The following is a 24,059-nucleotide window of genomic DNA, read 5'->3' as shown; positions in this document are numbered from 1 at the left end:
GTGTGTACTGGGGAATATTGAACCTGGGTCCTTAGGCCTTGAAAGCAAGCTCCTTACCACTAAGCAATCTCTCCAGCCTCAAGCCCCTCTTTCTTTCTCCTTCCTTCCTTCCTTTCTTTGTGTCTTTCTTTCTCTCTTTCTCTCTCTCTTTATTTCCCTTCATCTCTGTCTCTTATAAATAAAAGAGAAAATATGGCCAGGCATGTTGGTACACACCTTTAATCCCAGCGCTTGGGAGGCAGAGGTTAGGAGGATTGCCAAGAGTTTGAGGCCACCCTGAGACTACATAGTGAATTCCAGATCAGCCTGAGCTAGAGTGAGACCCTACCTTGAAAAACAAATAATAAAGAAAATAAGTAACTTATCATATCAAACCCATCCCTCTTCTCCATCATGTCAAATGGAGTTAAACCCACTACACACCTCACTCCCACCAGGCCAGGTCCTTGCCTACTGAAGGTGGCAGTAGCCTGCTTAGAAGGGAGAGACACCTTTAACTAGAGTCAGACTCTTGGTCTGTCTTCCCAGTCTCCAGTACTGAGTGACCCCATTTCTGGAGCAAGTGAAGCACAGGAGGAGACGAGGAATTCCTTTCTCCCAACCATCCAGCCATTTGGCAGGAGGTTGCAGTTGAGGGAGTAATGGGGCTGCGGTGGCTGGTAGCTAGGCTTCGCAGGAGGCCTCGGAGACGTAGGCTAGCACTAGAGTCATGAAGAGTGAGGTTCTGTGCCCCCCTGGCACATTCGCCTGTGGCTTAGCATCCCTGCACCACCAGTTAAGAAGCCCCAGCTGCAGCCCTGTGGTGACTCGCTGCGCTACCAGTTGCATAGTGGAGCTTGCCGCCTCGTCCACCTGTCTCATCCGATGGCCACGGCCTGCCTGTGTGGTTTGCGTCTTTACTTTTGCATCCATCAAGTAATCCCTTGGTTCACAGTCTCTGTCCTCTTCACCCCTCCTTTCCTTCCTCACAGATGCATCTGTCCAGAGAAGCTCTACATACACACTGACAGTCTAAGAGCACTCTGTCAAGATCCTTGCTCCACATTTGTTTTTTTTCAGAAAAGCAGCTAGAAGTCTCCATGATGTTCTGAAAAACAAGATTCTCCACCCACCTTCCAATTTCTTTCCAGGAGAAATTTCTGGAAAAGATACACCTGCTTTTCCCTAATAGGAGCTTGGGGTAATGTCCCTTTTGGTGGTCCTGAATCAAGCTATGCAAGACAGGGGCAAGGTATCTTATGGTCTGTTCTTGCTATAAAAAAGGCCTTTTTCGGAAAAAATAATAAAGAAAGGAATCAGCCAATCCCTCCTTGATGCCATCACCTCTTCTTGGTGATTTTTCGGGGAAGGAGTGGGCGGGTTGCCATGGCAACAGATGCGAGCTCCGCTCAGTAAAGAAGGGACCTTGATATTTTTTTCTCTCTCATTCTCTCAGTTGTGTATGTGTCTCTCTCTGTGTGTGTGTGCGTGCTACACATGCCTGTGCCCACACCAGGAATTTTTTTAGAACTAAAGAAAGTCCTTCTCTCAGCTCCCCAAATATGGAGTGATGGAAAACCACTTACTCCTGCAGGCTAGGGAAGATTCTGGATGGTTCGAGAGAAAGGGAAGTGCTCCTATGGAGCCATTTCCCTCCATGTTTTAACTAGAAATTGCATGCAACAGAGACCTTTGCATATGGTTGGAGGTGAAGGGCTAGAGCAAAGGGAAATACTGCATAGAGAGAGTTGAGCAAAGGATAAGGTGGTGCAAAAGCCCAGCGAGTGACAGAGAAGGCCACAGGAGGTGCACGAAGGCTCAGGAAGCAAGCAAACCCACACGTGGCATCTGAGGCTAACAGAAAAGGCCCAGAGCAGACTCAGATATGGGTACCACCACAGATAAGAAGAGTTGTGAACATAACTCAGATATGGGCACAACCACAGATAAGAACAGTTGTGAACATAAATATATGCAGGCATTGAACACAGAACTGCACACAACTTAATAAGGTGGGACATTTTATAAAAAGTCAGGCATAGTTTCAGGTGTAGGCAAATACAGAGATACACAGAGTTACAGACCCTTGTTACAAAGACACAGGCAGACAGCTATGGATACAGATATACAAACATGTTAAGACATGGGCTCCAGTGTAAGCACAGGACACACACATGTCTGCCTTTCTTCAGTTAACCAAGCATTCTCCAGCAGTAGGGCATAGCTGGGAATGTTGCATGATCACCTAGTAGGTTTAGTTGGGAAACATTTATGCCACCCTCATTCCTTCCACACACTCACCCCAAAGCCCCTCTCCCAACTCCCTTGCCCACTTTCCTATAGCCAAGGGGCTATGATTCCTTCCTCATCTTAAGCTTCCCATTCTTAGCCTGTTCTGCTGCTTCTCCTGCTGCTGCTGCTGCCGCCTGCCGCTTGGGGGGGGGGGGAGTGGGGTGACTCAGCCAGGCCAGGATGACTCATTCTGACAGTATTTTTAGCAGCGGCCAGGAGCTCTCTAGCTTGCCAGCCGCCCCCCTCCTCCTGCTTGCTATTTCGGAACCGTCACTGGTGGTATAAATAGCTCCTCTCCCACGGCCTGAAGCTGCTGCCAAGCTATTTTTGGTTCTGCGCAGTTAAAAATAGTTTCACGGAGGTGGGAGGCAAGAAGAGTGGGAGCTGGCCTAGGGAGAGGAGACATTGGGGGCATACAGAGCTTCTCAACTTGAATCAGAGTGGGAAAACTAGGATGATACCTCCTCCACCCCCTCCCTTGTCTCTTTCTAGACCCTTCTCGCCTTCCAAAGTGCCTCATCCCTGGTCCATTATCCTGGAAAAATCCAAGGATTTTTCCCTGTGAATCTAGTTCTCATCCCTTGCTTAACTCTTAGATTCCAGGAATTTTGAACCATAGAAATCACCATATTTATTCCCAGAGGAGAAAGAGACGTCTAGAAGACGGCTTCATCCTAATGGCCACGTGGACCCTAGCCCTACTTTGATGTTTCAGACAGATTGTGACCAATGTGACAGCCAATAAAATTTCAGCACCACGGACAGCGATTGTGGGGTCAGCTGGACCCAACAAATAAGTGCTTCTTATTGTGGAGGGGATACCAACAATGTTTCTGTTTCCCAGCCAGGACCTAAAGTCTTAATTGGTAAATTTTTTTAAAAAAGTCTTGGGGTATAGCTCAGAAGTAAAGTGCTTGCCTGGCATGTGCAAGGCCCTGAGTGCCATCTCCAGCCCCAGAAACAAAACAAAACAAGCAAGCAAACAAACAAAAACAGGAACCCTCTCTTGTATTTTCGTTTGGGAAGGATCAAGGTAATGGAAGATTGAGGAAGGGAGTTGAGTGGGGCATCAATGTTAGAGGAAAATGAAAGATAATGCCAGGCATGGCAGTGAACACTTTTAATCCCAGCACTTGGGAGGCAGAGGTAGGAGGATTGCCATGAATCCGAGGCCAGCCTGAGACTACATAGTGAATTCCAGGTCAGCCTGAGCTAGAGATAGACCCTACCTCGAGAAACAAAACAAAAACAGGGGCAACCATCCTCAAGAGACCATTGCTCTGTTACCCATAGGGTTGTAGCCAATGGCAGATGTACACACACAGTCCCGCCCATCTCAGTTGTAATCACTGACCACAGCATGGTTTATGTGGGTGGCGCCAATCGCTGACAAAATGGCACAAAACATCAGGACAGGGTCTCCATGGCCATGCACTCTCTCCTAAGACTGCCTACTCCTGCATTGCCTTTTCTCTCAAATTGCCTCTCTTGCTACCACCCTTTCCATGAGGAATGAGGGTTACCTTGACTCTGCACTTTTCTCCTTGGTCAAAGTTCATCTCTATCTTTCCCATGTGACTTTCTACAGTCAAGCCAATCCTTCCCAGTTTTTTAGTGGTCCTGTTTTCCAACCCCTCCAATGCTTCCACTTACCTCTATTCCTCCAATGAGGATCCTAGGATTTAAAAGAAGGAACCACGGGAAGCCCTTATGTGAATAAATACATACAGGCTCCCTGAATTAAATAAATAAATAAATAAATAAAAGAAGGAACCCCTTCTCCCCTACAGAGGACAACCGTGTATAGTGAACAGAGAAACATGCGAGACAGAGCAAAGGCTGTATGGAAACAAGGCTGGAAAGGATAGACATAATTTTACCAAGGGGACAACCTTGGGGATTAGAAGGCTGATAAAGCAGAGACAGACTGCCTAACTAATACTCAAGGAGGAAAAGAAGCAAGGTGCAAGTATGTGTGTATGTGCACACATGCGTGTAGTTGAAGGCAGAGACAGAACTAGGAGTCAGCACTAAAGATAGGGAGAGAATTAGAGGGAGAAGAGGAGGGGCGCCCGGCGGGATTAAAGGGTCCCAAGAAGCTTCAGTAGTTATGGAGGCCCCAGCACAGACCCTCACTTCTCCGCAGCCTCCCCCTCTTCCCCGCCGAAACAGTGGGGGGAGCTCTCCGGAGCTGTGCGGAGGCCGGCAAGCTCCGCCCGCCGCCGCTGCAGCCGCCGGAGGATTCCTGTCCTAATATGGAGCTGGGATTCCCCCGGCCCCGCCCCCGCCCCCAGCCCGGGAGACGCGGCTCGCGACAAGGCGGGGGAAGCGCTCGCTTTGGGGGCTGGCCACGGGGAGGGGGTGAGGACAGGTCTCCGTGCAGACCAGGATGTTCACCAAGCCCTGGGTCCCTGCCTCAGTTTCCCCCACAAGTAGCTAACGTTAATAGAAGAAAGAAATAGCTATAGACTACAGCATTGGCGTTGGGATCCCTATGCTATGAGAACATAGGAGCAAGACCAAATTCGACTGGTCCCTTTTCCACAGGACCCCTTTTCTATCCCATCTTAGGGGTTTAGAGATTCAAGTTGGGGGGGGGAGAGGAGAAGACGGCTTAGGAAAGAAGGAAAGAATTGATTGTTTAAAAATGGCCAAGGGAATCTCAGATCGTGTAGACCCCAGAGAGGACTCCCAGCTGTGACCTAAGCCCCCAAAGGCCAAAGAAAGTCCACTTCCTCATGTGATGTCACCTTTGCCTGGTAGATATGGAGGGGGATTCCAGGAGAACCCTGTGCCTTCCCACCCCTATCTCCTCCTCCTCAAAAAAATAAAAATAAAAATAAATAAAAGAATGTGGGCACCAGTCCCCTCTCTGCCCTTTACAGACTCTCCAGCCAGGGCCTCACACACCCCTCACCTCTGTCCCTCCCCTCATCAGAATACTGGGTCTCTGCACCCTTGCTCCACTTGTTTCTGGCAGTGCCTGGCTCTGCGCAGCTCCTGCCAGCCTCGGCCCCCTCCGCAGCGTCCCTTCTCCCCCTTCCCTCGTCCCCCTCCCGCTCTGGTTCGACGTCATGGGATGACGTAGGAAGCCAGGGAGGGAGGAGGAGCGCCCCCCCTCCCCAGCCAGTGGCTCCCGCTGCAGCTTGCTTAGCCCAACCTCCCGCCTCCCCCCCCCCCGCGTCTCTAAAACGAGCCCCCCACGCCTGGCAGGAGCTATATAAGGCGGATCGAAGCAGGCGAGGGGGGCAGCCCAGTCGAGCGGAGCCCAGGAGTGGAGCGAGAGCGAGCCAAAGCCTGAACGAGAGACAGGGACGCCTGGAAGAGGAAGCCTCCGGTGCATCGGGACAGGATCGCAGGTGTCGGGAGCGCCCGAGCTGGAGCTCCACAGCCGGCTGTCATGTACCGTTCCACCAAGGGCGCCTCCAAGGCGCGCCGGGACCAGATCAACGCCGAGATCCGGAACCTCAAGGAGCTGCTGCCGTTGGCTGAGGCGGACAAGGTCCGGCTGTCCTACCTGCACATTATGAGCCTTGCCTGCATCTACACTCGCAAGGGTGTCTTCTTCGCCGGAGGTGAGCATGCCGGGGCTACTGGAGACCTGAGCTGACGGGGACAGGGGACGGAGGAGCTGAGGGTATTCACCGAGACAGCCGCATGTCTAGGGAAACGTGATGGCAAGCTGGAGAGAGAAGGGACTTGAGGGGGACACTGAACTTGCTACTTTCTCTCCTGAGCTCCGTCCAGACTTCACCTGAGTTCTGAATGAGGGTTAGAGAGCCTGAATGATATCCTCAGCATCAGATTTATGGGACGTGGAGAGCCAAAACAGAATAGCTCAGAGGCACTCCAGGAGCTCGAGGAGGAAGCCCGGGAAGTTGCAGGGATGCATCTGTCAAAGTCCGGGGAAAGAGGCTGCTCTGCGGTCTCGGGAGCGCTGTCCGCGGTGCTGGAGAGCGCGCGCTCCTGTGAGCGCTGTCCGCGGTGCTAAACAGCGGACCTCTAGGAAAAGCTCTGTCCGCGGTTCTGACGTTACATTCCAGGGCGGCTCAGGCTCCCGCCCTGGCTTGATAGTTTCCAGCAACAGGTCTCCTGGCCTAGAACCATGGGTATAGGGTCAACAGGTGTTTGCACAGTCAGGTCCATGAGGTTTCTCTGAAACTTAGACATGCCTTCCTCATTTCTGTTTTGTCTCCTAATCTTATCCTGACTCACCACATCTTCCTCGCTCCCTAGGCACTCCGCTGACAGATCCCACCGGGCTTCTCTCAGCTCAAGAGCTTGAAGACATCGTGGCAGCACTACCTGGATTTCTGCTTGTGTTCACAGCTGAGGGGAAGTTGCTATACCTGTCTGAGAGTGTGAGCGAGCATCTGGGCCACTCTATGGTGAGTACTTGAGATCTTTTCAGCTAGGGCTGGGGCACAGATGAGGTGAAATGAGCTTTACACTCCTGAGAAACTAAGAGTTACTTGGAAAGGGAGGGTTTTACCCTGAAAGAAGTTATGAACTGAAGATCAACCCTTTCTAGCCTCACTAAGGGTCACTTCCTTCATTCTTGTAGGTGGACCTGGTTGCCCAGGGTGACAGTATCTACGACATCATTGACCCTGCTGATCACCTCACTGTGCGGCAGCAACTCACCTTACCTTCTGCTCTGGATGCTGGTAAGAACTTCATTTTTTTCTTCTTCAGTCCAATTTTCTTCCTGCTTCCCTGTTCCAATCATTCATCATTTCTTCTAGCTGCCCCCCCCACCTTAACCTGCTTTTCTTTTTGCCCAACTAGATCGTCTTTTCCGTTGTCGCTTCAACACCTCCAAGTCCCTTCGTCGCCAGAGTGCAGGCAACAAACTGGTGCTTATTCGAGGTCGATTCCATGCTCACCCACCTGGGGCCTATTGGGCAGGAAACCCGGTGTTCACAGCTTTCTGTGCCCCGCTGGAACCAAGACCCCGCCCTGGCCCTGGTCCTGGCCCTGGCCCTGGCCCTGCCGCTCTCTTCATGGCCATGTTCCAGAGTCGACATGCTAAAGACCTGGCACTGCTGGACATCTCTGAGAGGTAAGTTCAGAGTGTTCAATCCCCAGGAGGAAGGCAGACCAGAGAGGAGGGGACCTTAGATTCTGGAGTCAAGTTCAGGGAGGATGGGGTTTAGGAGGGTAGAAGACCTGGGAGGGAGTGAGATGGCATGGGTTTTGAGCAAAACCAGAAAGCTGACCTCACCCTTTCCACCTCCCCAGTGTCCTAATCTACCTGGGCTTTGAGCGCAGTGAACTGCTCTGTAAATCATGGTATGGACTGCTGCATCCTGAGGACCTGGCCCACGCTTCTGCTCAACACTACCGCCTGTGTGAGTGTCCAGAGAAGCTGCGGATGAGACAGGGAGCTGGGCTAAGGCATGGGAGACCAGGCCAAAACCAGACTGAGGTTCAGACTGATGTTGAGGAGATACTGAAAGCCAAGAGCTTTGGATGCTCTAGGGAGAACATTGGGGTGAGAAGTCAAGGCAAAAAAACAAAAACAAAAACAACCAGAGCTGGGGACCTCTGAGTGGTAAAGTCAAGGTGAGGAGTTGAGAGATAGGACAGTCACAAGAGAGGACATCATAGCTCCCTCAGTTCAGTGCAGAGGTGAAGTATAGGTGGGAGTCTAGGTGCTGTCACCTGATGGACAACCTAACCATGCATCTCTTCTTCCTCCTCAGTGGCTGAGAATGGAGATATTCAGGCGGAAATGGTGGTGAGGCTGCAAGGCAAGCATGGAGGCTGGGCATGGATGTACTGCCTATTGTACTCAGAAGGCCCAGAAGGCCCTATTACTGCCAATAACTACCCAATCAGGTAAGCCACAAGGGAGAGGCTGGCACAGAGGCAGCTAAGATCAAGCGTGGAGGAGATACCAATCAGAAAACTGCTCTGGGGATGGTCCAGACTCTCACAGACTGTGTCTTCTCTCCTCTCCAGTGACATGGAAGCCTGGAGCCTCCGTCAGCAACTGAACTCTGAAGAAACCCAGGTAGCTTATGTCCTGGGGACTCCAACGATACTCCCCTCATTCTCGGAGAACATCCTTTCCCGGGAGCAGTGCTCTACTCCTCTCTTTACCCCAGCCTTGGGAGCTCCCAGAAGCACCACTTTCGCCAGTGCTTCAGAACTAAGTGTGGCCTCAGCATCAGAAGAGCTTCCCCGAACCTCAAAAGAGCTGGACTTTAGTTACCTTCCATTCCCTCCTCGGCCCGAGCCTTCTCTCCAAGCAGACCTAAGCAAGGATCTTGTGTGCACCCCACCCTACACACCTCACCAGCCGGGAGGCTGTGCCTTCCTCTTCAGCCTCCACGAGCCCTTCCAGACTCACTTGCCCACTCCATCCAGCTCTCTCCAAGAACAGCTGACGCCAAGCACCATGATCTTTTCTGATCAGTTGACGCCCAGCAGTGCAACCTTCCCAGACCCACTAACCAGCCCACTACAAGGCCAGCTGACTGAAACCTCCACTAGAAGCTATGAAGATCAATTGACACCATGTACCTCTACCTTTCCAGACCAGCTGCTTCCCAGCACTGCCACCTTCTCAGAGCCTCTGGGCAGTCCTACCCATGAACAGCTGACTCCTCCCAGCACAGCATTTCAAGAACACCTGAATAGCCCCAGTCAAACCTTCCCAGAGCAACTGAGCCCAAATCCTACCAAGACTTACTTCGCCCAGGAGGGATGCAGTTTTCTCTATGAGAAGTTGCCCCCAAGTCCTAGCAGCCCTGGTAATGGGGACTGCACACTCCTGGCCCTAGCTCAGCTTCGGGGCCCCCTGTCTGTGGATGTCCCCCTGGTGCCTGAAGGCCTGCTCACACCCGAGGCCTCTCCAGTCAAACAAAGTTTCTTCCACTACTCGGAGAAGGAGCAAAATGAGATAGACCGTCTCATCCAGCAGATTAGCCAGTTGGCTCAGGGCATGGACAGGCCCTTCTCTGCTGAGGCTGGCACTGGGGGTCTGGAGCCACTTGGAGGACTGGAGCCCCTGGACTCCAACCTGTCTTTATCAGGGGCTGGCCCCCCTGTGCTCAGCCTGGACCTGAAACCATGGAAATGCCAGGAGCTGGACTTCCTGGTTGACCCTGATAACATATTCCTGGAAGAGACGCCCGTGGAAGACATATTCATGGATCTCTCTACTCCAGACCCCAATGGGGAATGGGGCTCAGGGGATCCTGAGGCAGAGGGCCCAGGAGTGGCCTTGTCGCCTTGCAACAACCTGTCCCCAGAAGATCACAGCTTCCTGGAGGACCTGGCCAACTATGAAACCGCCTTTGAGACAGGTGTCTCAGCGTTCCCCTATGAAGGGTTTACTGATGAGTTGCATCAACTCCAGAGCCAAGTTCAAGACAGCTTCCATGAAGGTAAGTCCATCCCAAATGTCCACGAGGTCATGGCCCTGTCTTCCCAATGAGTTGCTGGGTAGATTAGGTGAATCAGTTCCCCACTGTGTACCTCAGTTTTAAGCGAATTATATTATCTAAAACTAAAGGTAGTGGTGAGGATAAGCAAAAATGAAAAACTGCTTATGAAAGTTTAAATGAACAGACCTTCAAGACAGAGGGGTAACAAATGTCCTTAGGCAAAGTTTTGAAGTCTATGAGGGATCTAGTTCAGTGGCCACCCTATTCCATGGATTAAGACAATAAGGTCCCTAACATTAAATAAACCATCCTTAAATCAAACAAAAAATGGATGAAAGTTGATTGGAGTTGTAGCCCCGTATTCTTTTTGCCCCCTAAAGAAGATGTAGAGAATGGGGTTCACCCCCTGGCTCCACGCTTTCTAAAACTACAGCCACAGCCACAGTTTCTTTTCATCTGTTCATATTGCCCCTTATCTGCTAACCCTCTGGGGATAATTGGGTGTGTATCTATTTGGTTTTTGAGATAGGGTCTCACTCTAGCTCAGGCTGGCATGGAATTCACTATGTAGTCTCAGGGTGGTCTCTAACTCAGGGCCACCCCAGTGCTGGGATTAAAGGTGTGCGCCACCACACTCAGCTTGGGCCAACATATTTGAAGCCCATATTATATGCCAACATTAGACCTTATTCTCAGTCCAAAGACCCCTTTTCTTAGGAGGCCTTAGTAACTCTCTCTCTCTCTCTCTCTCTCTCCAGATGGAAGTGGAGGGGAACCAACGTTTTGAATAAGTCTGTGACTTAACGTCGTCAAGTATGGCATATTGTCATCAAGACGTGGAGCCGCTCTCCACCCCCCCGGGACTGTTGGGGGGATTCTGGGGGCCAGAGGGGGATATATCTGATTCTCCAGGCCCTGAAGGATTGTGATGGTGGGGGGAGGTGGGAGGGCAAGGGAGGGGAGCTACTTTTTAATATCAAGGGACTTCGAGCGATCCCAGTTTCCATTTCAAATCTGTATTCACTCGTAGTGAGCTTCCTTGAATGGATTTCAAGCGGAGAATGGGGGAGTCTCACTTCCCCACCGCGCTGCCCCATGGGCCTGGGCCAGTTCTCCACACCTAGGGGTCAAACGACCCCTGGGCCTTGGTGGGGGAAAAGCAAAGCCCACCCGGGCCAGCCTGTGCCCTGAGGGGCTCTTGACACCCACGTAGAATTCTCTACAGACCAGTAACGGGATTTCAATTCCGACGGACTCTGCCGCCCTAGCGGCCTTCCTGTGACTTTTGCGCCCCGCGCCTGGAGTGGGGGGCGCGAAGAGACGCCACGTTCCTTTCCGATGGAGGAAGGCAGACCTGCCATCACACACGTGTGCTTGCACGAATGTGTGTACCTGGTGCGGGACTCACCCGGCTGCCAGACTGCCTGGGCCTGCCCCAGACGGCCACCTCGTGGTGCTGCGGTGACTTTGTAGCCAACTTTATAATAAAGTCCAGTTTGCCTTTTTGGTACCCTTGGTGTCATGCACTATTGTAAAAGGAAAGGGTGGGGGAGTGAGCTGTTGGGGCTCCAGGGAGGAGCCTGGGGCTGGAGGTAAAGCTGGACCTGCCTTCAGTCCTATCATTTCTTCCCTTGCTCATGCACCGTCTGTCCTTCCATCTACCCCATGCCTGCAGTGCCCATACCATGCTAGATGAAACATTTTGCTGAAGCAGTTGTTACATCTTGCCTTCAAGGTGTCCAGTCCCAGAGGACACTGAATTCTCTCTGCCCCAGGTTTACATGCTCACAGTGTGGGAGTGGGCCGCAGGCCTGGGAAAGTACAAGAGCATTCAGGCCGGCATTAGCCCTGGGCATGGGTTTGAAGCTTCTGGACATGAATTCTTTCTTTACCTGGTTATGTAGGAAACTGACTTTTTTGTTGGGTCCTGGATGTTTGCATTGAAACTATAACCACTTGTTGTCCTTATATTGGTGATAAGGTTGGCAAATACTTTCTTCATTGTAATAAAGTCTCATTTTATTGACGAAGAAACTGTAGGTCACAGGCGAAGGATGATTTCTCCTGTAACTGGTGAGAGGCACAAGTGGGAAATATACCCACATGCCAGCCTGGGCTTTTTCCAGCTCCCAAAGCCAGTGAACCACCCTCTCAGATCGTCCCATCTCAGATTCCCCAAGAAGAGCAAGCTTTGGATGGAGTAGCGTCCAAGGACCGCCCACCCCCCACTTTTGACCCCTCTAAATCGGCAAAGTAGAGCTGAGCTGCACTCAGTGGGTCAGGAGGAGAAAGTTTCCACAAATGCTAATTTCCTTCGGGTTTGAAGACCCAGCAGCCACAGGGTATGGGGAGGAGGGTGGCAAGTGAACATTAGAAGGCAGAAAAACCTGCATTCAAATCACACTTTCACCAATTATTTGCTGAGTGGGTCTAGAGCCTCAGTTCACAGGTGGAGTGAAGTGACAAAATGGCACCTGAGACAGTGTCAGGATTGGACCGGAAGTCTTTACAACTGGAGAAGCACAGAAAAGACCTGAGTTGCTAAATTGACCTAGCAGGCAATGGTGACCTGGAGGCTTTGAGGAAGCATCTTCCTGATGGAAGGAAGACACAGAGGCTCAGTGCTAGGACCCGAGAGCAGAGCTCTGACAACACGCCAGCCCTGCTCCCACTCCAAAACCCAGTTCTGCAGTCGGGCCCTCCAGAGGGCCCCACATGCAGGATGGCATTGTCACCCCTTTCCCTCCTTGGATGGGGTTTTGAGTAGAGTCAAGAACTGGTCAGCCTTCAAGGGCTCTATTGTAGTTCTGCGTCATCTCTAGCACACGGCCAGCGCATAGCAGGCACATAAAAACTATTTTTTCTGAGAGGACCATTTCTGAGGATGTTTCAGAATTTGGGTAGAAAGCTACCAATTTCTACTACAAAAATGTGTTCCGAGATGGGTGTGGGTGGCAGCATGCCTTTAATCCCAGCCCCTGGAAGGCAGAGGTAGGAGGATCGCCTTGAGATCGAGGCCACCCTGAGACTACATAGTAAATTCCAGGTCAGCCTGGGCTAGAGCAAGACCCTACCTTGAAAAACAAAACAAGACAAAAAAACGAAACTGGCTGTGGTGATTAAGGCATGGCTTTAATCCCAGCACTCGGGAGGCAGAGGTAGGAGGATCACCATGAGTTCCAGGCCACCCTGAGACTACATAGTCAATTCCAGGTCAACCTGGGCTAGAGTGAGATCCCACTTCAAAAAAAAAAAAAGTGTTCTTAAGTTCCCCCAGAGAGTAGAGGCTTATAACTTTTAGCTTTGAACCTTCAGTGACTATAGTATATTGGAGTACCATCTGAAAAACAACCTGGTCATGAGATGGGAGGAGTCTAACGAGATATCACAGCCTGGGGGTCTAAGGAAACACTGCAGAGAAAGCAAGTCAACAACGATGTCTGAAAAAAAGTCCACAGTTTTGTAGATAATGTATAAATGTTGGCTTATTTGTTGAGACATATGTACCATATAAGTGTCAGATGCTAACATTAAGGGCAGCTATGTGTGGAGTATGGGAGGAATTTGCCCTATCATCATAACTTTTCTGTAAATATAAATCTATTCTGAAACAAAAGTTTCCTTTGAAAATGTAAAAAATAAAAATCATGTAGGAAGAAAGAAACATTTCTCCGTTATTTGGTGGTAATTGACAATAGAGTGTTTTGGTGTGATTTTATTATTGTGAGACAAGTTTCATTCTTTAGCCCTGGAACTCACTGTGTAACCCAGGCTGTCCTCAAACTCACAGAAATCCCCCCGCCTTGGCCTCACAAGTGCTAAGATTACAGGCTTCAGCCACCACTCCTGGCTGAGAATATATTTTGAAGAAAACTCAACCTGGCACTTGGCAAGAGAGAGAGAGAGAGACTGCTTGGTTCTGAGACAGGAAAAAAAGGCAATGCTGCCACCTGCTGGAAGAAAAAGTACCTGTTCCTGTTCCTCATGTAGAACTTTCTCTGAGGCAGCCTCCTGTTGCTGCATAACTTTGGAATGTCATCTGTGCGGGTCTCTGAATTAGCAGTTGTTGGGGTTTTACATATATACTTTAAGACATATCTGTAAGTTTAGCCAATGTAAATTATGTTTCATTGTAAGTATATTACATTTCTCTATTAGAGAAACTCTTTTAAGGTGTACATACAATAGTTTACAGTGTTAGAAATTTGGAAGGACTTTTATAAGACAAAACTTGTTTAAATTTTCATGTTTTGTAATATCGAGTCCTTTATTTAAATGATGGATTTGTTGGTATGTGAATATTATTTGCATCTAATTAAAATGCTGTTTTAGCCGGGTGTGATGGCTCACACCTTTAATCCCAGCACTTGGGAGGCAGAGGTAGGATACCATGAGTTCGAGGCCACCTTAAGACTACATAGTGACTTCCAGGTCAGCCTGAGCTAGAGACCCTACTTTGAAAAACAAACAAACAAAAATGCCATTTTAAAGAAAAAAATCTTAGAACAGACTTGTCTAATGGCATCCCAGAATGGCTACAGAAGCCAGATCTACATCTGATCACTGATACCCTAAGAACAAAATGTATAATGGGAACTTGGAGCCAGAAAGACAGCTCAAGCCCTGGTTCTATCCTCTTATTTGCTCGTGAATATTTATGGAACCACCCCCAATATGCTAGAAACTGTTCTTGGTTCTGGGGAAAACTAAACAAAACAGACAAGATCACTGGGACCACTGTGCTGTACTCTAGTTGTGAGGAGTAACAACAAAAGATAATATAAGGCCTAAAACAATGCAGTGGGTACAAAAAGGAAAGAAACAGAGTACTGTGGTAGAATAACTGGGTTTTAATTTAGAGGTGCCAAAAAGCTCTACTGAGTAAGTGACATCGGGCTACAACTGAAAAGACTAGAAGGAGGAAAAAGAATTTCCAAGTCCCAGGCTGGTCTTGAACTCACAGCAACCCCCCCCCACCTCTGCCTCCCAAGTGGTAGAATTAAAGGTGTGTGCCACCACAGCCAGCACACCTGGCTTTTTAAATATATATACCATTTTACAAGCAGAGGGCCAAAGAGATGGCATAGCAGTTAAGGCAATGCCTGTGATGCCTAAGGATCCAGGTTCAATTCTCCAGGTTCCATGTAAGCCAGATGCATAAGGTGGCGCATGCTTCTGGAGGTCATTTGCAGTGGCTAGAGGTCCTGGCATGCCCCTTCTCTAATAAATAAATCTTTAAAATAAAAAAAAAATTGGGCTGGAGAGATGGCTTAGCGGTTAAGCGCTTGCCTGTGAAGCCTAAGGACCCCGGTTCGAGGCTCGGTTCCCCAGGTCCCACGTTAGCCAGATGCACAAGGGGGCGCATGCGTCTGGAGTTCATTTGCAGAGGCTGGAAGCCCTGGCGCGCCCATTCTCTCTCTCTCCCTCTATCCGTCTTTCTCTCTGTGTCTGTTGCTCTCAAATAAATAAATAAATAATTTAAAAATAAAAATAAAATTACAGAGTGCAGCATAGGTACTTGGGAATTTAATCCAGGCCATAAGGCTTTGTAAGAAAGCAGCTTTAACCACTGAACCATCTCTCCAGCCCCAACTTGACTCTGTGTGATTGGGTTTCATGTAGCCCAGACTGGTCTTGAACTTTTTATGTAGCTAAGACTGGCCTTGAATTCCTCGTCCTCCTCATAAGTGCTGATATTACAAGCATATGCCACCACACCCACCTTTGGTTTGCTTGTTTGAAAGAGGGACAAAACTCAACAGGTGAGAATTTGCTTAAAGAAACTATGGTTCACCGATAAGACAGCATATAAAACTGCTATATGGGCTAAAGAGATGTCTTAGTGGTTAAGGCCCTTGCTTCCAAAGCCAAAGGATCCACATAAGCCAGATGCACAAGGTGGCACATGCATCTGGAGTTCATTTCCCTAGCGCACCCATTCTCTCTCTCTCTCTTCCTCTGCCTCATTCTCTTAAATAAATATTTAAATCTGCTATAGAGATGAGGACTGGGAGATAGCTGTGATTAAAAGTGTTTAGTATACAAGTGTAAGACCTGAATTTGCATAGCCAGAAGCTATGGGAAGCTGGGCATGTTAGTGTATGTCTGTAATTCATGCACCTATGGTGAGCTAGGAGGTATACACAAGAGAATCCTTGAAAGCTCCCAGGCCACAGTACTCATACACACACAATCATACATATACATACATATACAGATTTTAGAAAATAATTAAAGCCAGGCGAGGTGGCGCACACCTTTAATCCTAATACTCAGGAGGCAGGGGTAGGAGTGAGTTCGAGGCCAGCCTGAGACTACAGAGTGAATTCCAGGTCAGCCTGGGCTAGAGTGAGACCCTACCTTGAAAAAGAAAAAGAAAAAAAAAAAAAAAAACAACAACAGATAAATTAAGCTGAGTGTGGTGGCACACAACTTTAATCCCAGCACTTGGGGAGGCAGAGGTAGGAGGATGGGCATGAGTCTGAGGCCAGTCTGGGACTACAAAGTGAATTCCAGGTCAGCCTTGAATAGAGTGAGACCCTACCTCAAGAGAAAAAAAAAATCACAATAGAACATAGAGGTAAGAGCTGGAGAGATGGCTAAGCAGTTAAGGTGCTTGCCTGCAAAGCTAAAGGACCCAAGTTCAATTCCCCAGGACCCATATCATCAAGATGCACAAGGTGGTGCATGTGTTTGGAATTTGTTTTCAGCAGCTGAAGGCCCTAGCGTGTCTAGTCTCTCTTTATCAAATAAATAAAATAAGTTAATAAAAGAATATAAGCCAGGCTAATGGTACACACCTTTAATCCCAGCACTTGGGAGGCTGAGGATGGAGGATCGCTGAGTTCAAGGCCGCCTTGAGACTACATAGTGAATTCCAGGTCAGTCTGGGGTAGAGTGAGACCCTACATCAAGCCCCCACACACACCAAAAAAAAAAAAAAAAAAAAGGAAAAGAAAAAAAGAATATAGAGGTAAAATAAATGTAACAAAACATGGAGACTGAGTCCAGTATGGCTTTTCATTGTTTATGGTACTAGGACTAGAACCCCAGAACCTCAAGTATGCTACATTAGTGCTCACCACACCTGGCTTCTCTTTTGTTGATGTCATGATCTTTTCTTCCTATTATGATGGTCTTGTGCAGGTAGTGTCAGGCACTGTAAGGTCATGGATATCCAGGCCATTTTGTGTCTGGAGGAGTACGTTGTAAGGAGTCCTACCCTTCCTTAGGCTCTTACATTCTTTCTGCTGCCTCTTCTGCAATGGACCCCCAGCCTCAGGTATTTTAATATAGGAACACAAAACAGACTAAGACACTGGGAAAATTACTTTACTTGAGCCAGGTGTGGTGACACCTATCTTTAATCCCAGCACTCGGGAGGCAGAGATAGGAGGATCGCTATGAGTTCAAAGCCACCCTGAGACTACATGATGAATTCCAGGTCAGCCTGGGCTAGATAAAACCCTTCCTCAAAAAAACTAAAAAAATTAAAATTACTTTACTTACCTGAGCCTCATTTTACACACCTGAGGAATATTATGAAGATCCTTGTCTACCTCTCAGGGCAGCTAACGTCTGTCCAGGGTAGTTACTGTTCATACTAGTCACTTTCTCTAATGCCCCAAGATAAAAATTGACAGAGTGGGTAATAAAGGATATTTATTTAGGCTCAATACTGTGACAGTTATGTGTGTAAAAATACATAAATTCAGGAAAATAATAATCATGTTGGCATGATTCTCAACTGCACCCCTTCCCAGCTGCTTCCCTCAAAATCCTGGATTATGGAAAGCAGGGGTCACTTCTTGGCAGCTTCTGCCTGGGCTGCCAAATCTGCCTCTTTCTGAGCAGCCAAGAACACAGCTCGTTCCTTCTGGAAAGCTGCCAGCTCTTCTGCACTGAGGCTGCAGTTGAAGAAAGACAGAGAGAGAGCTGGTGAGTAGCTAGTCACCAGTGGTAGCTCACAAGAACCCATGTCACTGGATCCTTCTCCCTTTTTCCAGCCTCCACCCCTTACTTCTCTGCCAGAAACCACAACCCACATATACTACCATCCCCTTCTTTTGCTTTTCTTTTCTTTTTTTCGGTTTTCCAAGATAGCATATCATTCTAGCCCAGGCTGACCTGGAATTCATTGTGTAGTCTCAGGCTGGCCTTGAACTCACAGTGATCCTATGATCCTACCTTAGCCTCCCAAGTGCTGGGATTAAAGGCGTGCACTACCACACCCAGCTTCCATCCCCTTCTTGAACCTCTACTCATCCTGAGGCTTCAACTATACCCCAGTCAGGATTCACTGATCCCTATTCTATGTCCTAAACACTTTGCACAGTGAAGTTACAAGGATGTGTGTGGAGATCCCTCTCCCCTCCAAGACACGGATTTAATCTACTCATCTCTGTGCTCCCCATAAAAGTATGGATTTGAGAAAAGCCAAACCCATTTCTGTTGTAACATTTCTCTTGGGAGACAACCAACTGCCAGCCTTGATATGGAGTATGACAGAAGCAGCAAGAGGCCAGTAAAGGCTGCCCCATCCCTGATGTGTGATCTAGATAGCATCCCACTCAACAAGTTACTTCAAGGAAACAATTCCTGAGATCATCCGAAGTGCACTGAGGGGTCATCTGTTGGCCTCAGGATTAAGTCTGAATGTGACAGCCCAAAAGTCCTTCCTGACAGGCCCCTCCCTCTGACCCACTCTACCTCTAGGCCTAGATCACAACGAACTTAGCTCCATTCTCTTACCTTCATCCCACACTGCAATCTTTCCACTTCATGGAGCGTTTGACCCCTTTACAGGGCTCTACTTAGATGTCATCTCCCCTAAAAAACCCTTCTGAAATGCCTTGTAAAATCAAGAGCTCTCAAGACACCTACTGTTTTTTTTAATCAACTGTGACCATCTGGCAGTCTAAAGCTACATTTAAGCAATTGTCTCCACCTCAGGACTGTTCCTCCAGAGTGGACCAACCATTAGTGCTCATAACTGTTCAAACAATATCTAATAAGTGAAGATTGACCTATACCCCTCCCCAAGAAAGAGGTCCTTTTGCCCCAAAGATTGACTCTTCACCATAATATGCCCTCTCAACTTTGCTCCCAAATCCAGAACTTCCTGAGCCTCCTATTCACAATGCCCCTCTCAGAACTCACTCTTTTACCACACGAATGCCCAGGGAACGGGCAGAGCCAATAATAGAACGGACAACAGAGGACAGGGACACATCTTGCAGGGCAAAGGCATCATCCTTAGCTTTGACACAGGCAATCTCATATATGTGCTTCAAAGTCACCAGGCCTGCCACCTCTTTTCCTGAAATAAACAAGAAATTCTGAGATATTACGACTTTCTTCCAGAGACCTTGGAATCTCAGGTGTTTACTATAGCCCTTACCTGTTTCCCGGGCTCCCTTCTCAATTCCAGCAGCTGCCTTCAAGAAGTAGGATACAGTGGGTTGTCCAATCTTGAGCTCAAATGTCCTGTCAGGCTTAACAGAAAAAAACAGAACAAAACAAAACATGTGGCTAGGCATAGTGGCATAAACCTTTAATCTTAGCACTCAAGAAGCAGAGGTAGGAGGCTCACTCTGAGTTCAAGGCCAGCCTGAGACTACATAGTGAATTCCAAGTCAGCCTGAGCTAGAGCAAGAGCCTACCTAAAAAGGAAAAAAAAAAAAAGTGACAATATCTTGTTTTTCTATCTAGGCCAGGGAATGTCTAATGTCATATTTATCCTCCCCTCAACTCACTTTCCTGTAAAGTCTTTAACAGACCATAAAACCACAGGGGGAAAAAAATGTGTATCAAATATTTCTATTCCTGGCTCAACTTTATTCTGGAAGCCCTAATGAAATGGAAGAACCATAATGTGACAGGATCAGGCAGGTTCAGAAAAAGTATGGGCTAGACTTCACTGTGTAAAAGGGGAAAACACAGCCCAGTAGCCAAGTTAACAAAACAGCAGAAAACCCATACGACCAGTCCCAGCATCAAGCACTAAGAAGGAAGAGGAGTGGCACCTTCACAAAAATCTTTGTAGGCAAAGGAATGCCATCTTTGATATCCTTTGTCTTCTCATTGAACTCCTTGCAGAACTGGTTAATAGAGACACCACGCTGTGAGGAAATTAAAGAGGGTTAGTGTGGGAAGTGAAGAGTTTCTACCACCCAGGGGGCCTTGTTCTCGTCCCTTCCTTCCCTTTGTCTTCACATCTCTATGTTCTCATCTTTCTTCTATCCAGGCTCAATTATGACTTTATTTGCTGGACTGAGGCAGAACTGAAAGACAGGGAAAATCCTAAGAATATGAGAAGGAAAAGGAGCCCCTCGCTCCAGAGTCTGGCTGAAGCCTCTCATCAGCTGAGAAACAAGAAATCCAGCACAACTAACACTTGCTTAAGGCCTTTCCAAGCTATAAGCCTATTTAGAGTAGCAGACATGTTCTGAATCACTTGTGCAGCCCTAATGGCTCTGGCTTTCGTAACAGATTGTGATCCCATACAAGGCACCTCAGAGCTACCCTATAATCTCACTTCTCAAAAAAGATAAAAGGGGAAGCTGGAAAGATGGCTTAGTGGTTAAGGCGCTTACTTGTGAAGCCTAAAGACTCAGGTTAGATTCCCAAGAACCTATACAAGCCAGATGTACAAGGTAGCACATGTGTCTGGAGTTCATTTACAGTGGCTAAAGGCCCTGACATGCTCATTTTCTCTGTCTCTAGTAAATAAATAAAAATAAAATATTAAAAAAAAAAGACAGATGGCTGGAGAAATGGCTTAGTGGTTAAGGCGCTGGCCTGCAATGCCAAAGGACCCAAGTTTGATTCCCCAGGACCTATGTAAACCAGATATACAAGGTGGTACATGCATATGGAGTTCATTTGCAGTGGCTGAAGGCCCTGGCACGCCCATTCTGTCTGCCTGCCTCTCAAATATATATATATATATGTGTGTGTGTGCATATGTATGTGTGTGTGTGTATACACACACACATATATTTATTTTTAAGGAGAGAGGACTGGAGAAATGGCTTAGTGGTTAGGGCGCTTGCCTGCAAAGCCAAAGAACTCAGGTTCAATTCCCCAGGACCCATGTAAGCCAGATGCACAATGTGACACATGAGTCTGGAATTTGTTTGTGGTTGCTGAAGGCCATAGTGTGACCATTCTCTTTTCTAACTGCCTTTTTCTCTCTCCCTCTCAAATCAATAAAAGTGAAAAATCCTGTGAAAAAAACTAAAGAAAGAGAGAGAGAGAGCTGGGCATGGTGGTGTATTTCTCTAATCCCAGCACTCAGGAGGCAGAGGCAGAGGCAGAAGGATCACCTTGAGTTCAAGGCTACCCTGAGACTACATAGTAAATTCAGAGAGAGAGAGAGAGAATAGAGAAAAGAGGACTGGAGAAATGGCTCAGCAGTTAAGGGGCTTGCCTGCAAAGCCTAACAACCAGGGTTCGACTCCCCAGTACCCATGTAAAGCCAGATGCACAAAGTGGAGAATGCATCTGGAGTATGCAGCAGCTAGAGGCCCTGGCATGCCCATTCTCTCTCTGCTTGCAATACGTAAATAAATAAAAATTTAAAAACATGGGCTGGAGAGATGGCTTAGTGGTTAAGGCTTTTGCCTGCAAAGCCAAAGAACCCAGGTTCGATTCTCCAGGACTCATGTAAGCACAAGGGGGCACATGCATCTGGAGTTCATTAGCAGGGGCTGGACGTCCTGGCACACCCATTCTCTCTCTCAAATAAATGAATAAAAAATATTTTTTTAATGTTTTAAAAACTAAAAAATATATTTTAAAAAGCTATGTGTAGTGATACATGCCTTTAATTCCAGCACTCAGGAGGCAGAGGTAGGAGGATTGTTGTGAATTGAGACTAGTATGGGATTACAAAGTGAACTCCATGTCAGCTTAGGATAGAATGAGACCCTATCTCTTAAAAGAGAGAGAGAGAGACAAATAGGAAATGGGTTTCTTGTTAACCTTCTGAGATATCATTTGATAGCTAACAAAATGGTATATATGGCAAAATGGCACATATGCTGTCATTTAATAACTAGGACTCTCCTGAAAGGAGACCATGCCCACTCTTGGGCATGTCTTACTTTTAAGGACTCTCTTGGAAAAGCCCCAATATGGTCTGGAGTGTCTTACTTTCTAAACGCCTCTCTTTCTCTTAACCCTCGTGTTTAAAATCTACATTAAAATACTTAAAATGGCCGAATATGATGGTGCACGCCTTTAATGCCAGCACTCAGGCCAAGGTAGGAGGCTCGCTGTGAGTTCAATGCCAGCCTGAGACTGCAGAGTGAATTCCAGGTCAACCTGGGCTAGAGCGAGACCTTACCTCGAAAACAAAAAACAAAAAAAGAAAAGAAGCTATGCAACTACGGTAGGAGAGAACTATTAGAAGCAGGAATAGCAGAGGCGAGTTTAGAAGCGAGACCTCCCTCTCTCCAGAGAACAGGCTCTCGAGCCCCACACACCAGGTTCCAGTCCCCTCCACACCTGACCCAGGATGGGACCCAGTGGGGGCCCGGGCATGGCCTGGCCTGCTCGGACGATGGTCCGGATCACACCGCCGGCCTCAGGCTTCCTGAGGGCCCGAGTGGCCCGGTGTAGCTTGGACATAACGTAGGACTTTCCGTCTTCTTTATCCTCAGAACAAAATCAAGAGCGTCGCCCTGAGCGCCGCCATCTTGGGTCAGAGGTCAAGGGTCCTCACGTTAGCCGAGGACAGGTGAGGCTGAGGAGGGGCTGAAGGGCAGCCTAGTTTCATTCTTACCATACTCCCACTAGTAAGACAAGAAAGGCTAGGAAATAGTGAAAATAAAAACTTTACATTTGCTCTCTGAATGTAGAAAGCTAGCCCAAAATTTTAGTACATACATTTTTCTCAGGAGAGTGTTCAGGCACTATTCCGGACAGCCAAACAGAAGAACGGGACCTTCATTCTCTGCACAGCATTGTGGGTATGGTAGTTTCATCTTGTTATCCAGCTCTGGCTGTTTGCTGTGCTCTGATTGATAATCGTAGGATTTGAAATGGAGCCCCTTATTCCAAGTAAGAGTCTTTTTCCTCACCTGTAGTTGAAACACAGTGTGATGACTATAATGGCAAGTATAGATCTTGGAAACAAACTGATAAAATGCTCCTTTTGCTGGCTGTGAACTTCTTACTTAAGATTTGTTTCCTCCCCCTGTACAATGGAGATTATAATATATAGCAAGGGCCATATAATTTTAATATGAATTTTTAATGTGAATTTTAAAATTTTTAATTAAATGTGACTGTCTATGAAGTCAAGAACCGTCGTAACACTCACGCATTAGCCATATTAAGATTCTGGAACTGGGCTGGAGAGATGGCTTAGCGGTTAAGCGCTTGCCTGTGAAGCCTAAGGACCCCGGTTCGAGGCTCGGTTCCCCAGGTCCCACGTTAGCCAGATGCACAAGGGGGCGCACGCGTCTGGAGTTCGTTTGCAGAGGCTGGAAACCCTGGCGCGCCCTTTCTCTCTCTCTCCCTCTATCTGTCTTTCTCTCTGTGTCTGTCGTTCTCAAATAAATAAATTTAAAAAAATTTAAAAAAAAAAAAAGATTCTGGAACTGCTGTGTGTGGTAGCACAAGCTACCTACCTGTGAAGCCTAAGGACCCAGGTTCAATTCCCGCACACATAAACCCAATGCACAAGGTGTCACATGCATCTGGAGTTCGTTTGCAGTGGCTGGATTTCCTGGCACACCCATTCTCTCTATTTATCTTCCTCTCTCAAATAAAAATAAAACTTTTTTTTTGATGTAGGGTCTCACTCTGGTCCAGGCTGACCTGGAATAAACTATGTAGTCTCAGGGTGGCCTCGAACTCATGGCGATCCTCCTATCTCTGCCTCCTGAGTGTTGGGATTAAAGGCATGCACCACTATGCCCAGCTTAAAATAAAGCTATTTTTAGAATTAATAAAGACAGACTCTGGGCTGGAGAGATGGTTAAGGCCTAAGGACCCATGTTCGACTCTCCAGGTTCCACATAAGCCAAACTCACAAGGTGAAGCAAGTGTGCACTTGTCTGGAGTTCGAGTGTAGTGGCTAGAGGCCCTGATGTGTCAATTCTTATTCTCTCTCTCACATAAAAAGAAATTACAAAAAAAGACTCAAGAAGGATAAATTGTGGATTAAGTGTGTTTAGGGGGAATCACAAACTGTGGGGTTTATTTAAGGGAGATTGAGATTTAAGTGAAACTGAGGCCTCTAAAGAGACTAAAGCTGGGAGCACACGGAGGATGGAATTTAGGAGCTTGTGTAAGGAGATACAGAAGGAACACACACAGCATCTGCCATGTGCTTTCCTATGGAAGGAAGTCAAGAGGGCAAACTGAAGCTTAAGGGAGAATAAG

At 47.8% G+C, this 24,059-nt stretch overlaps 2 protein-coding genes across 4 annotated transcripts; one reads left to right on the top strand and one right to left on the bottom strand.

The window, feature by feature from the left end:
• The first annotated feature begins 5,671 nt into the window (after positions 1-5,671).
• Positions 5,672-10,514, top strand: Npas4 (neuronal PAS domain protein 4). Of its 2 annotated transcripts, XM_004656715.2 has the most exons (8): positions 5,672-5,846; positions 6,508-6,659; positions 6,836-6,938; positions 7,060-7,333; positions 7,513-7,622; positions 7,977-8,112; positions 8,236-9,665; positions 10,424-10,514. In XM_004656715.2, exons 1-8 carry the CDS (start codon positions 5,672-5,674, stop codon positions 10,450-10,452), a joined length of 2,409 nt encoding a protein of 802 aa, XP_004656772.1. In that variant the 3' UTR covers positions 10,453-10,514. The 2 variants fall into 2 exon arrangements, with proteins under 2 accessions (XP_004656772.1, XP_044997926.1); XM_045141991.1 differs by lacking the exons at positions 5,672-5,846; positions 6,508-6,659; positions 6,836-6,938; positions 7,513-7,622 and having other exon boundaries at positions 7,150-7,333.
• A 6,796-nt stretch (positions 10,515-17,310) lies between these two features.
• Mrpl11 (mitochondrial ribosomal protein L11) lies at positions 17,311-22,371 on the bottom strand. Of its 2 annotated transcripts, XM_004656716.2 has the most exons (5): positions 22,176-22,371; positions 19,691-19,786; positions 19,066-19,159; positions 18,825-18,984; positions 17,311-17,572 (listed from the first exon to the last, which is right to left on the bottom strand). In XM_004656716.2, exons 1-5 carry the CDS (start codon positions 22,296-22,298, stop codon positions 17,467-17,469), a joined length of 579 nt encoding a protein of 192 aa, XP_004656773.1. In that variant the 5' UTR covers positions 22,299-22,371; the 3' UTR covers positions 17,311-17,466. The 2 variants fall into 2 exon arrangements, with proteins under 2 accessions (XP_004656773.1, XP_044988580.1); XM_045132645.1 differs by lacking the exon at positions 19,691-19,786.
• Between the last annotated feature and the right edge of the window lie 1,688 nt (positions 22,372-24,059).

Source organism: Jaculus jaculus, chromosome 1 (assembly GCF_020740685.1).
Source record: "Jaculus jaculus isolate mJacJac1 chromosome 1, mJacJac1.mat.Y.cur, whole genome shotgun sequence".
In the NCBI taxonomy this organism is placed as follows: Eukaryota; Metazoa; Chordata; class Mammalia; order Rodentia; family Dipodidae; genus Jaculus; species Jaculus jaculus.
Note: the sequence above shows the minus strand (reverse complement) of the source record. Positions and strands in the feature narration are given on the sequence as shown.

What these genes read in the sequence shown, in the direction of transcription:
- Mrpl11 (XM_004656716.2), bottom strand. Translation starts at nt 22,298, where the DNA reads ATGTCCAAGCTACACCGGGCCACTCGGGCCCTCAGGAAGCCTGAGGCC. An exon ending in CTACAAAGATTTTTGTGAAG is followed by an intron (nt 19,160 to 19,690) that starts GTGCCACTCCTC and finishes TTTTCTGTTAAG; the next exon opens with CCTGACAGGACATTTGAGCT. An exon ending in GAAGGGAGCCCGGGAAACAG is followed by an intron (nt 18,985 to 19,065) that starts GTAAGGGCTATA and finishes TGTTTATTTCAG; the next exon opens with GAAAAGAGGTGGCAGGCCTG.
- Npas4 (XM_004656715.2), top strand. Translation starts at nt 5,672, where the DNA reads ATGTACCGTTCCACCAAGGGCGCCTCCAAGGCGCGCCGGGACCAGATC. An exon ending in AGCATCTGGGCCACTCTATG is followed by an intron (nt 6,660 to 6,835) that starts GTGAGTACTTGA and finishes TCATTCTTGTAG; the next exon opens with GTGGACCTGGTTGCCCAGGG. An exon ending in TCAAGACAGCTTCCATGAAG is followed by an intron (nt 9,666 to 10,423) that starts GTAAGTCCATCC and finishes CTCTCTCTCCAG; the next exon opens with ATGGAAGTGGAGGGGAACCA.